General features: G+C 54.4%; 1 protein-coding gene across 1 annotated transcript in view; it reads right to left on the bottom strand.

Moving 5' to 3' along the window:
• fat1a (FAT atypical cadherin 1a) overlaps positions 1-12,238 on the bottom strand; it is a gene marked incomplete at both ends in the record, with an annotated part of 72,931 nt that overhangs the window by 21,103 nt on the left and 39,590 nt on the right. The window contains 5 exons of the mRNA XM_084454584.1: positions 1,900-2,053; positions 2,801-2,997; positions 4,284-8,357; positions 9,183-9,393; positions 10,334-10,609. Of these exons, the coding sequence (XP_084310710.1) occupies positions 1,900-2,053; positions 2,801-2,997; positions 4,284-8,357; positions 9,183-9,393; positions 10,334-10,609 (4,912 nt within the window). The remainder of the gene's footprint in view (positions 1-1,899; positions 2,054-2,800; positions 2,998-4,283; positions 8,358-9,182; positions 9,394-10,333; positions 10,610-12,238) is intronic.

The following is a 12,238-nucleotide window of genomic DNA, read 5'->3' on the forward strand; positions in this document are numbered from 1 at the left end:
TGTGTGTGTGTGTGTGAGGGGACAGACCTCGTCTGCTCTCGTCTGTCGCTGTCTCCCTGCTCTACTTCAAACACGTCCGAGCCGCTAATGGCTTTTTGGAGAGGAGGAGGAGGAGAAGAAGAGAGAAGAAGAAGAAGTCTACTTTTGTGAATCCCCCAGGGGAGGTTCGGAACTCGTTTTGACCCATCCTGGCAGTGGGCTGCCGCGGTATGGCGCCCGGGGACCAACTCCACATCTCTGCCAGTGACAGGAGTATTAAACCTTAACACACATGCCTTTCTGATTGGTGGGAGGCAACCGGAGCACCTGGAGGAAAGCCACACAAACGCGGCGAGAACATGCAAATTCTATACCCTGGGACGAGGAGGGGAGAGGAGGGGAGGAGAGAGGAGGGGAGAGGAGAGGGGGGGTTGGGGAGAGGAGGGGAGAGGAGAGGATGGGAGAGGAGAGGAGGGGAGGAGAGAGGAGGGGAGAGGAGAGGGGGGGAGAGGAGGGGAGAGGAGAGAAGAGGATGCGAGAGGAGAGGAGGGGAGGAGAGAGGAGGGGAGAGGAGAGGGGGGGAAGGGGAGAGGAGGGGAGGGGAGAGAAGAGGATGGGAGAGGAGAGGAGGGGAAGGGAGACCTATATAAATAAATAATTGAGAGGGAAAGAAGCACAGGAGGGAGTCCTGGCAACCAGTCAGTCGAGGAAGGAGAAGGATGGAGTTGGCATCTAAGAGAGCTTTAGTCTCTGGTGTCCTGGAACGCCAGCCCCTCCTAAACAGGCCTCTCCGGGACCCCTCTCATGAGCCCCTCCTAAACAAGCCTCTCCGGGACCCCTCTCATGAGCCCCTCCTAAACAAGCCTCTCCGGGACCGCTCTCATGGGCCCCCTTGGCGCTGCTCGCTCGCATGCGATAATCATTCTGGTTGTCACGGAATACCGCGAGGAAACCTTCCGGGAGAGAAGGCGCCCGCTGCCACAACGGTATCTCTCTCAACCGGCGTGGCCGGTCTCTCCTCCGGAGAGCAGAAACAAACAGATGCCTTTGTTTGTTTTCCAGCGGTGGGGTTAACGGCGGAGTCGGCGTCGTGTTTCGATGAAAGAAAGCACGTTCGCCGAGCGCACCGGCTGGTGCAGAATCCCAGAGTAGCACCGCTACTTCCGAGGGGGGCGGGGTTAAGGGGGGCGGGGTTAAGGGCCGACGGCTGAGTGGAGGCAGCTGTCCGCCGGAGCTTCTTTTTCTCCCTCCGCCCCCTCGAGGGAAATGTCTTGGAGCGACTTAAGTGACCGACAATATGGCGTACACACTCCAAGTCCCACAGGCACACAGACACACACGCGCATCCTTCAGATGGCAATCATAATTCATAATCTGAAAGCGTGCCGTGTGCATGACTGCGGGCGCGGACGGCGAGGGTGGGGGGGCGGTTGGGACAATGACAGCGGTTTGTTTGTGGTTTTGATTTCGGAGGGCCCTCGGTCTCAGTGGGAAGAGACACGCTAGTTTGACACGGCTGTGTGTGACAGGACCATATATCAAAACCATATAACTATATCAAATCACCATATTGTAAAATCATCCTCCGTTTGTGTGTGTGTGTGTGTGCGTGTGTGTATCCCCATGTTTGTGCTGCCTGACTGGATGATTATTCTGTACATGTAAGTGGATCCGCCATTAACCGACCGCACTCTCCCTTGTGAGGTTCACGGTGACCTTGGACGTGGCTTGAAAGCGTGAACCTGCGGCCATTCTGACGAGCCGCTGAAAGCGTCGGGGGGACGTCCTGTTGACTGACAGTGACCGTCATTAGACGGCCCCTGATCAGCCATGCAGGATCATGGACACGACAGTCAACTCATGGCCGTGTAGTGCCAGACACACACACACACACACACACACACACACACACACACACACCTGTATCCGGGTCGATGGTGAACAGCTCGGCTCCTGCTCCCTGCAGCTCGTAGGAGATGTGGGCGTTGGAGCGGATGTCGGCGTCCGTGGCGGAGACCTGCAGGATGAGCCTGCCGGCCGGGGAGTCCTCCGGAACACTCTCCCTGTACAGGGACTGAGAGAGAGGGAAGGAAGGAGGGAGGGAGGTAAGGAAGGAAGGAAGGAAGGGAGGGAGGGAGGAAGGAAGGAAGGAAGGAAGGAAGGAAGGAAGGAAGGAAGGAAGGAAGGAAGGAAGGAAGGAAGGAAGGAAGGAAGGAAGGAAGGAAGGAAGGAAGGAAGGAAGGAAGGAAGGGAGGGAGGAAGGGAGGGAGGAAGGAAGTAGGGAAGGGGAAATGGGGAGAGAGGGAGGGAGTGATGGAGGGAGTGAGAGAAGAAAGGAGCGGAGTTGGAAAGTGAAGGAAGGAGTAGTAGGGGAGAGAGAGAGAGAGTTGAGAAAGTTGAGAGAGGGAAAGACGTGGGTGAGGAGAAAAATAGATGTGGCGAAAGATGGAAGAGATGTGGACGTGTGGAGAGGGAGAGATGGAGGGGATTGAATAAGAGTGTGTGTGGAGAGAGTAGGGTATTAAGAGACCATTTATCGACCGTGGGCCGACCGCCATAACCTGAACCTAAGCGACAATGCAGTCTGCAATTGAATGTGGTAGGAAAAATGGCTTTCCCAAAAGCTTAATTCGCAGAGCGACCATTTCAGGCTCCCCCATTACCCTCCGCCCCCTCCCTCTCTCCCTCGCTCCGCCCCTCCGTGACTGGGGACTTGGCATGCAGGGCGGTTGCACCCTTCCTGTCTCCTAACCCCTCTCCTAACAGACAGCGCCCCACGGGGGACAGTTTTTCTTTTTTTTTACTCAGCAGCAACAGTCACCTTCTCGCACACGGGACTGTTGTCGTTGGCGTCCAGGACCTTGACCTCCACGGTAGCCTTGGCGGCGAAGGTGCCGTCCGTGGCCGTGATGTTAAGCAGGTAGTTGTCGCGTTCCTCGCGGTCCAGGGGCTTCCGGACCGAAACCTTCCACTCATTCTGGACGTGCTCGATGGCGAACTGGCCGAGCGGGTCGCCGCCTGCACACAGATAATGGGGGGAGAGAATTATGAACAACACAGGCTTCCGTGCTTTTTGGAGAGGGCTTGAGGGTGTTAATTTGTGTCTGAGTGTGTGTGAGTTTTAGTGTGTGTGTGTGTGTGTGTGTGTGTGTGCGTGTCTCATGTGTGGGCTGTACTGGGACCAGGATGAAAAGAATAATAGATGGGTTGGACAGCCAACTCATCTACTAGAGCAGTTTTTGATTCATACAAGCACGTATTTAGTAGTCTCACTAATATAAGACATGAGTATAATTCGTCACTAATACTTCAAATTTAAAATCCCAAACAGGCACACCTGCACACACAGGAACTCATTATAGCGGGTGTGCTCAGCATGGAAGAAAATACACGTCTAAGCACCTGAGAGTTCATGTGCGAGCTGGATAATCGTGTCTTGTAATATAAAACTTGGCATAGTTATCCACACTTGCTAATTAACACCAGCCGACGAGCATTTGCAGAGTCAATTTCAAAGTGATCCTGAGAGAGAATTATATATTTCTATATCTATTTCTATATATATATATCTAATTTTTTCTGCCGACCTAAATATTTGTCTTGAGCTTTTGCTCTGATTAGCTAGACGATTAAAAAGCGTTTGCAGATAAAGGGTGCATCTAATATTTCTGGGAGCAGATATTATCTTCACATTAAGTGCTCTAAATTGTAATCCCACACAAGCTGTGTTTATTGAACCATGGCATATATGAGTAAAAGGGCAAGGGAGGGTTAAACATATGCCAGAAGCCTGGTAGTTATGTACCATTTGCTGCACTGCGTCTAGGCAATCAGCTCTCACTGTAAAAGCCACAAACCAAACACCCTGCCTAACTATGTGAGGAGCTGTAGCTATATCAGCACTTTCCAAACCAACTTTTAAAGTCTGTTAAAAGCTACTCAGCTCTGTACTGACTGACCTTCACATTCGATCTAATGGTCTTAACAAATTGCCAACTTGCCTCTAAAGATACATTTGTGATGTGCTAGCATGTGTGGTTTTGTAATTTGTGTCTTGTGTGTTCTTTTTTGTATAACTTTGTATGTTGCTTTTACTCTACTGTTGGTTATTGTTCTGTGTCTTTGCTTTGACTTGCCAAGAGACTACAGATGTGAATTCGCTTGCAGCTATATATTCTGGTATGGTGCATCAAATGGTGACATTTATGTTTGAACTGTACACTGTCCCTTTTAAATAATGTTTTAAATGAAATAAATGCCCCATCATGCCCGACAATATCTGTATAATCAATAGATAAACCCACCTGTGATGAAGTAGTTGACTTGTTTGTTGATGTCCTCTGTGTCGGCGTCTGTGGTGCTCAGGATGGCGATGACACCGCTGGGCGGGGGGTCGTCCTCGCTCACCGTGCCCTTGTAGATCTCCGCCGTGAAGCGTGGCGGGCTGTCGTTCACGTCCGCCACCTTCACCTCCACCGTGGCGCTGGTCACCAGCTGGACCTTGTCCCCACGGTCGGCGGCCAGGACCGCCACCGTGTACCGGCTCGTCTTCTCACGGTCTAGCTCCTTCAGGGTGGTCAGCCATCCGGTCTCGCTGTTAATGGAGAAGAGCTCGGAGATCTCCTCGGACGTCTGCCTTGGGTCTAGGCTGTAGACCACCTGGCCGTTGGTGCCGGAGTCCAGGTCGGTGGCTCTGACCTGGATCACCTGCGTGCCACCCGGGAGGTTCTCCACCACCACGGCCTCATACGGGTCCGACTCGAAGACGGGCTTGTTGTCGTTGAGGTCCTTCACCTGGATATTGACGTCGACAGAGGTCACCACCTCATAGTCCTCCTGCTCACTCCGAGCCACCAGTGTCAGCTGGTACCATTTGGTGGTCTCGTGGTCGAGGCTCTTCTCCAGCTTCAGAGCTCCCGTGTCGCGGTCCACAACAAACACCTCCTCCTGGTTGCTCTCGGGGGTGTTGCCTTTCACCAGGCTATAGAACACCGGCTGTTCACTCGCCGCCTGGATGACGTCGATCTCGGCGCCGATGGGAAGGTCTTCTGCGATAGTGAACCGGTAGTGGGGCTCCACAAACTTGGGGACAGCGACCTCGGGGCCAACGACCCTGATGTAAACCCGCACCAAGGACTGCTTGGGTGGATTCCCGCCATCCGTTGCCCTGACGAAGAACGCGTAGAGTTCATTCTCGAGCCCAATGAGGCTCTCCTTTGTGACGATGACGCCGGTGTGGCGGTGGATTTCAAAGTTCTCGTCCACATTCTCCACGTCGGCCTCGATGGCGAACGCGATGTCGGCGTTGCTCCCTTCATCCGTGTCGGAGGCGGCTACCTTGAGCACAGTGGTTCCCCGTTGGACGTCCGACGCCACGTTGGCCCTGTACTCCGCCGCCCTAAACTGCGGAGCATTGTCGTTGACGTCCGTCAGAATGACGTTGATGATGCAAAAGCCGATTTTCCCGCCACCATCCATCGCCATGAGAGAGATAGGGATGACCTTCTCCATGGTGTTTTCGCGGTCAAGGCTTTCCAGGGTGAAAATCTCCCCATTTTCACTGACGGAGAATTTGTCCTTGGCAAAGTCGTTGATGATACGATAGGTCAGGTGCCCGTACGTCCCGCTGTCCTCGTCGGTGGCTTTGGCCTCGGCGACCAAGGTGCCGACCTTCGAGTTCTCCACCAGCTCCACCACATAATCGAGCTGGGGGAAGGCAGGCGTGTGGAAGTTGGCTCCAATTACCGTCACTTTAACAAGGGCAGAGCTCCTGAACACGCCGTCGGACACTGACACATTGAGGTTGTACAGAGGCTCCATGTGTGGCCTTCGGTGGTTGGATATGACAATGTCCCCTGTGTTTTTGTCCATGGCGAGGTTCTGATCCTCATTGCCAGAGAGGATCGAGAATTCCAACCTCCCCGTGTCTGAGCTGTCTGCGTCCGATGCCTGGACTTGGGTGATGAAGTGACCGCGGGGGGCCAGCTCGCTGACCGTCGCCTCGTAAACGCTCTCCGTGAACACCGGGGCGTTGTCGTTCAGGTCGGTGACCTCAACGGTTACAGTGACGTCGCTGGAGAGGGCTGGGACTCCTCCGTCCACGGCTCGGATTGTCAGCGTGTGCCGCTGGCTTTCCTCGTGGTCCAGCATTTGAGCCGTCCAGATGACTCCCGTGTCGCGGTCGATGCTGAAGTAGTCGGAACTCTTTCCCTTTTCCTCAACTAACTGATAGAAGAGGACTTTGTTGTTGCCCGTGTCAGCGTCTTTGGCTGAGACTTGCAAAACGGACGTGCCGATGACCGAAGCCTCGGAAATGTTCCCGTTGTACAACGCCGACAGGAACACGGGGTGGTTGTCGTTGACGTCTTCCAGAATGATGTCCACAAACACGTCAGAGTGCGCCCCGGTCAGAGAGTCAGTGGCTCGGACGCTTAACTTATAGGCCGGGTGTGCCTCAAAGTCTAGTGGTTGGATCACGTGGATGACGCCCGTGTTGAAATTGATGGAGAACTGACCGAAGGGGTCCCCCTCTGAGATGGTGTAGACGATGCGCGGCCCCTCCGAGTCATTGGCCTGAACGTGGACTACTGGCGTGTGCAGCTGGATGTTCTCCGGGATTTCGATGCTATAAAATGGCTTCTCGAACACGGGCATGGCCTTGTTCACAACGGTGATGGGCACTTCGACTTGTGCCGACAGGGCCGGCTCCCCGCCGTCTTTGGCCACGACGCTGATGACGAACTCTGTGTTCAAAGACTCTTTCTCAAACTGCTTCTTCAGGGAGATTTCCCCCGAGGGGCTTATCTGGAAGTGCTCGTGGTGTTCCTTCAGGTAGTAGTGGATTTCGGCGTTGCGGCCCATGTCACCGTCCACGGCCGTGACCTGCCGGATGACCTGGCCCTCCTCAGCGTCCATCTGGATCAGGGCGTGGTAGGGCAGGTTCACGAACGCGGGCTGGTTGTCGTTCGCGTCTTCCACCGTCACCGTAACCAGAATGTGGGCCACCTCTGCAGATGTGTCCTCCTTGGTGACCTCGACCACTATGTCGAACGTGTCCTGGACCTCGCGGTCGAACAGTATCCCAGTGGTGGAGAGCACCCCGGAGGTGCGGCTGACTTCAAACCTCCTGTCGGGATTCAGGATGGTGTAAAATAGCGGCTCATTGATCTGGTTGCCCACGGCGGCGATGACCGCCAACGTTTTCTTCTCTGCAGAGTTTTCTTGGACGTAGGCCTTGTAGGACTCCCCAGTGAACCTCAAGCTGCTCCCCTTGTTCTCCTTGACGTTTATCTTCACCGAAGCCACGCTAGCAAACCGGCCATCCGAAACCCTCACCCTCAACTCATACCTGCTTCTCAGCTGGGTGACGTTCTGGATGGAGATCACACCAGTGGTGGGATCCATTTTGAATTTATCGCCGATGTTACCCTCAGAGATGGAGAAGAAGAGTTTGGAGTTTGGCCCCGAGTCCGAGTCTGTAGCGTTGACCTTGATGACCTCCACGCCTTTGTAAGTCGGTACTATGACCGTCGTCTCGTACAGCTCTTGGCTGAATTGTGGCAAGCAGTCGTTGACGTCGATGACCTCGATGGTCACGTTGGCGGCCGTCTCAGAGAACAAGCGTGGCATTCCCAAATCGTGCACCTGAACTGTGAAATGGAAAACGCTCCTCTGTTCGTAATCCAGAGCTGTTGTGGTTCTGATGGCGCCTGTGCTAGAGTCAATCGCAAAGTAATTGTGGGCAAAGGGCTCCACGATCTGATAGGCCAGCATGGCATTGCGATCGCGGTCAATGTCCTGGGCGCGGACGACAAGCGGAGTGTTCTGACGGGTCAAGACCACGCTGTTGATAGGGGCCGACTCACTGACCATGCCTGTGAACTCTGTTTGAAGGAAGACGGGGGCGTTGTCATTTTCGTCCTTCAGGTGGATCAGCAGGGTGGTGTTGCTGGCCTGACCGGCCATGTTGGTGCCCTGGATGATAAGTCGGTACTCTGGAGTGATCTCGTAGTCCAGAGCCCTCTGTGTCACCACCACTCCAGAGTTGGGGTTGATGTCAAAGGCGCTGTTAACGTTTCCGCCTTTGATCTGGTAGAAGACAGACGATTGGCTGGTGGCTGTAACCAGGCTCACAAAAGTTCCCGGGAGGGCCAGTTCGCTGACCTCAGCAGAGAACTCCTTTTCGGCGAACCTGGGGACGGCGTTGTCGGAGATGGTGACCACAATGCGGGCGGTAGCTGTGGCGGACATGGGAGGTGTTCCTTTATCGGTAGCCTTCACAGCCAGCTCAAACTGGTTCTTGCTGCTTCGGTCCAGCTCCTTTGCCACGGTAACAGTTCCGAGCACCGGATCGATGGCGAATGAGTTCGCAACATTTCCTGTTCAAATTAAGAAAAGAGAGAGAGAGGGGGGGGGGGAGAAAAGATGTATTACTGCAGTTGCCATGGCATTGATTTCCAATCTAATTTGAAATTGTTTGCATTTCTTACAGATTAAACCTGGAGTTTAATTTGAGAGCCACGTAACGAGTGCAAATCAAATGGAAATCTTGTCGGCATTAGCGTCAAAGTCAGACCTACGGCCACCGCTTACAGCAGCACTCTGAGCCCCATGGCCGCTGCCGTCGACGGGCATCGGCAAAGACTGCACAATTGTGCCACATTTGCTGTTGCAGCTCAAATGCAATTCAATGTTTCGTCACCCGTTCCGACATTCTGAGCCAGCCATCCCCCGGCGAGATCTCACTCTCTCCAGCAAGTTACATTTCAATCAGATTGAGTCATCTCAAATATCTGAAAAATTTACATACTCAAACAAAGAGCTCGGCTAATAAAAACATGTCTCCCCCTCCCATGACACGGGGTGTTTGCTGAGAAAACAATGGTGGGAAATTCATAGGCGGCAACTGCTCGACTCCCACAAATTCGGAGATCCTCTGGCAAAGACCCGGGAGTCCTCCCACTCGCGCTCAACTATGCCATTCATGACTGGGGGGCGGTGGGCCGACGACCCCTGGGTGACTCGCATACATTTTTCCAGCTGATGTGCTAACCGGGGGCCAGTGCTAAGCGTGCCTCTGTGCTGAGGCAGAGCTGGGGGGGGGGGGGGGCGGGGACGTCATGCTAGGGGAATTTTCTTCTGATGCGCTAAGAATGAGCGGCCGGCCTAGCTTTCGATGGGGGGCAGAGGACGGGGGGACCAACCTGACTCGATGCTGTAGACGATCTCGGCGTTCCGACCCGTGTCTTTGTCCAAGGCGGTGACCTGGAGCACGGCGGAGCCTACGGCGGCGGACTCAAAGACGCGGCCGGCGTACGGCGAGCCCACGAACCAGGGGGCGTTGTCGTTGGTGTCCTCCACGTTGACCATGACCCGCACCAGGTTCCTCTTGACGGGGATGTCCTGGTCACGCACCTGGGGAGGGAAGAGAGAGAGGGAAGGAGAGAGAGAGAGAGGAAAGGAGAGAGAGAGAGGGAAGGAGAGAGAGAGAGAGAGAGAGAGGGAGGAAGGGATGGACAGAGAGAAGAACGAGAGGGGGAGCGATGGAGAGAGAGAAAGGGGAGGGAGGAAGAGATGGAGAGAGAGAAGAGAGAAAGAGAGCGGGGGGAGAGGAGGGAGGAAGGGATGGAGAGAGAGAGGGAGGGAGGAGGGGATGGGGAGTGAGGAAGGAATGGCGAGAGAAGAGTGATAGAGATTGTGAGAGAGAGGGAGGGAAGGTGAGAGAGAAGAGGAAAAGGAAAAAGGAGTGAAAAGTAACAAGAAAAAAGAGAAAGGCGAGAGAGACAGACATGAGAGAGTGAGAGATAATAAACAATAGATAATTCTCTTTCCTCAACAGTAACTTAATTAAATGGAAAACTCATCACGTCTTCATAGAAAAAAAAGAGCAGCAAACAAACATTATATTGCAATTTGTCATGGACATGCCTCAGTTCTCAGCAAATCAAAAGAGTAAACAGTGAACGCTGGTGTGAATCACCCCAGATGTACTGTGCACATGGCTGGTTCTGAAGGGCCAATATGGGCCAACAAACAAACAAATAAACAATTAACCTGACTCAGTTGCAGCGGGAGATTTAGCTGTCGAAAAATAATATTTCCACCTGAGAAACCAAGCTTTTCCGTGTGATTTGTTCTGATACATTTTGACATTCCGCACCTTCTCCTCATCAAGTCCCAAGTCGTGTGCAGTGAAAGGAATAAGGAGTGCATTCACCTCCTTTGAGAAAGCAAAGCAATATAACAACTTGCGATCACGTCCAGCGTACCATTTCTGTTTCAATAACTCGGCGGACAGAGCAGCGTCAGTCAGGACTCATCGGCGATATGCCGGCGGCGCGAAAGACCCCCTTACCATGACCGTGAGGACGTGGTGCCTCATGGTCTCGTGGTCCAGTCTCTCGGCGGTGTAGAGCGCGCCGGTGCCCGGGTCCAGGCGGAACTTCTTCAGGCTGAACGGGTCGGTGCTGCTCAGCAGGGTGAAGGTCAGCTTGTTCTTCTCGTCCTGGTCGGTGGCGGCGATGCGCAGCACCTCGGTGTCGGGCGCCGTGTCCTCGGGCACGCTAGCCTCGTAGCGGGGCTGCGAGAACCGCGGACGGTGGTTGTTGGTGTCGATGACACGGATCAGCACCTGGCAGGGGGGGAGGAGGGGGAGGGGAAGAACCGTCAAATAAGGATCCCTCGATCACGAGCGGTGCCCTCTCTCTCTCTCTCTCTTTTCTCATTAGTTCTCGATCTCCCTCCCACCCTGTCTTCCCCCACGTTGTCTCTTTCTTCTTCTCTGGTAACGAGCGGCGGTGTGTAGATCAATACATATAATGGCAAAAGCGATATATTAACCACGCGGTCACTCGCCACCGCCGAGACGCAGGGCAGGAAATCGAAGTCGGGCGAACCCCTGATGATGAATTAAGAGCTATGCAAGCAAGCGCCGAGGAGCGGTGAAGCCACAGGTGCTCTCTTGATAAATAGCCGACGTGGCGCGACGCCACTAGCGGGAGAACGGGCCGGGGTCGTGCGGTTGGCGGAGGCCTCGCAACGACGTCAGCAAGGGAGGGAACAGTTTGCTCGGCGTGGCTTTGGAAATAACCGAGGTAAGCTACCAGGGGATGAGGATGCAGAAATGAACAGGGACGCGCCGTTTCAAAAGAGTAACTCAGTTCTAGCGTCTCGCCTCCCGGTACGTACGCCCTCTCGCGAAACGTGCCGGCCGGCGAACGGCGGGGGGTCCGATTGTGCCTAACAAGGAAAACAGAGATGGGAAAAGAAAACAGGAAAATTCCAGGGGGGGAATTTTATCAACACCAGTCACTCGTCTGCCAGACTTCCGAGGAGGGGATTACCGCGGGTGGGGTGGGGGGGGGGCTGGTGGAACGCTGCCGCTGCCTACCGGACCAGCAGGGGAGCCTCTGCCAATCACGGGGCGGACAAAAGAGATAAACCCTGGGATTAGACACCTGCATGCCAGACACTAGGGGGCAGCGTCCCACATGGGAATATACAAGACAAAGCTGCTGGGAGCTGGGACAGTGTGGGTGGGGGTTTGGGAAAGACAGGCCAAACTCTACCACTCCAGCTTCAACGCCAACCCCCCCCTTCACGCCATCACTGATGACTGTCGAGGTGTCGCTGACGGGTACTCTATAGACAAATATAGAATAATCTGCCGGCTCCGATAACGTGCGCAATCTGCCGAGCGCTGTGATGTTGGCAGTGTGAGCCGGGCTCGCAGATGCTATGCGAGCGGGTGGGATCTCGGCTACATGCTAGCAGCCAGGGCCGGAGCGTGTGGGCTGGCAGATTGCGGATGTATGCTGCCAGTGTGAGTTACGTCAACGCTAACGGGCATTGCCTAGCGCTATCTTGCGTGCGCTCGGAGACCGTTTCAATGTGTGCGCCTGTGCGACCTGAATGGCGGTTGGAGGCTTGTTTTAGAAACTGACGGAGCGATCCTTTAAAGAGGTGTGAGAATCTGGGTCTCTGGCTGTGTGTGTGCGTGCGTGTGTGTGTTTCAGCCAGTGTCTCTTCAAGCATCTTGTTTCATGTCAAGCCAAGACGTCACGCTGCCAAGGGTCCCGCGTGTCTTGCGATCCACTTTCCACAAATGTACACATGCGCACGCTTGGCCAACACACACGCACACACACACACACACACACATCCAGACACACAAACACCCCCCCCCCGCCCTCCCCTACAGAGCTGGGCCCCTAGCACAATGCCTCTCAATCTGGCCTGTGACAGATAGCAAGGTCTCCTG

The sequence above is a fragment of the Borostomias antarcticus genome (assembly GCF_949987555.1).
Source record: "Borostomias antarcticus genome assembly, chromosome: 20".
In the NCBI taxonomy this organism is placed as follows: Eukaryota; Metazoa; Chordata; class Actinopteri; order Stomiiformes; family Stomiidae; genus Borostomias; species Borostomias antarcticus.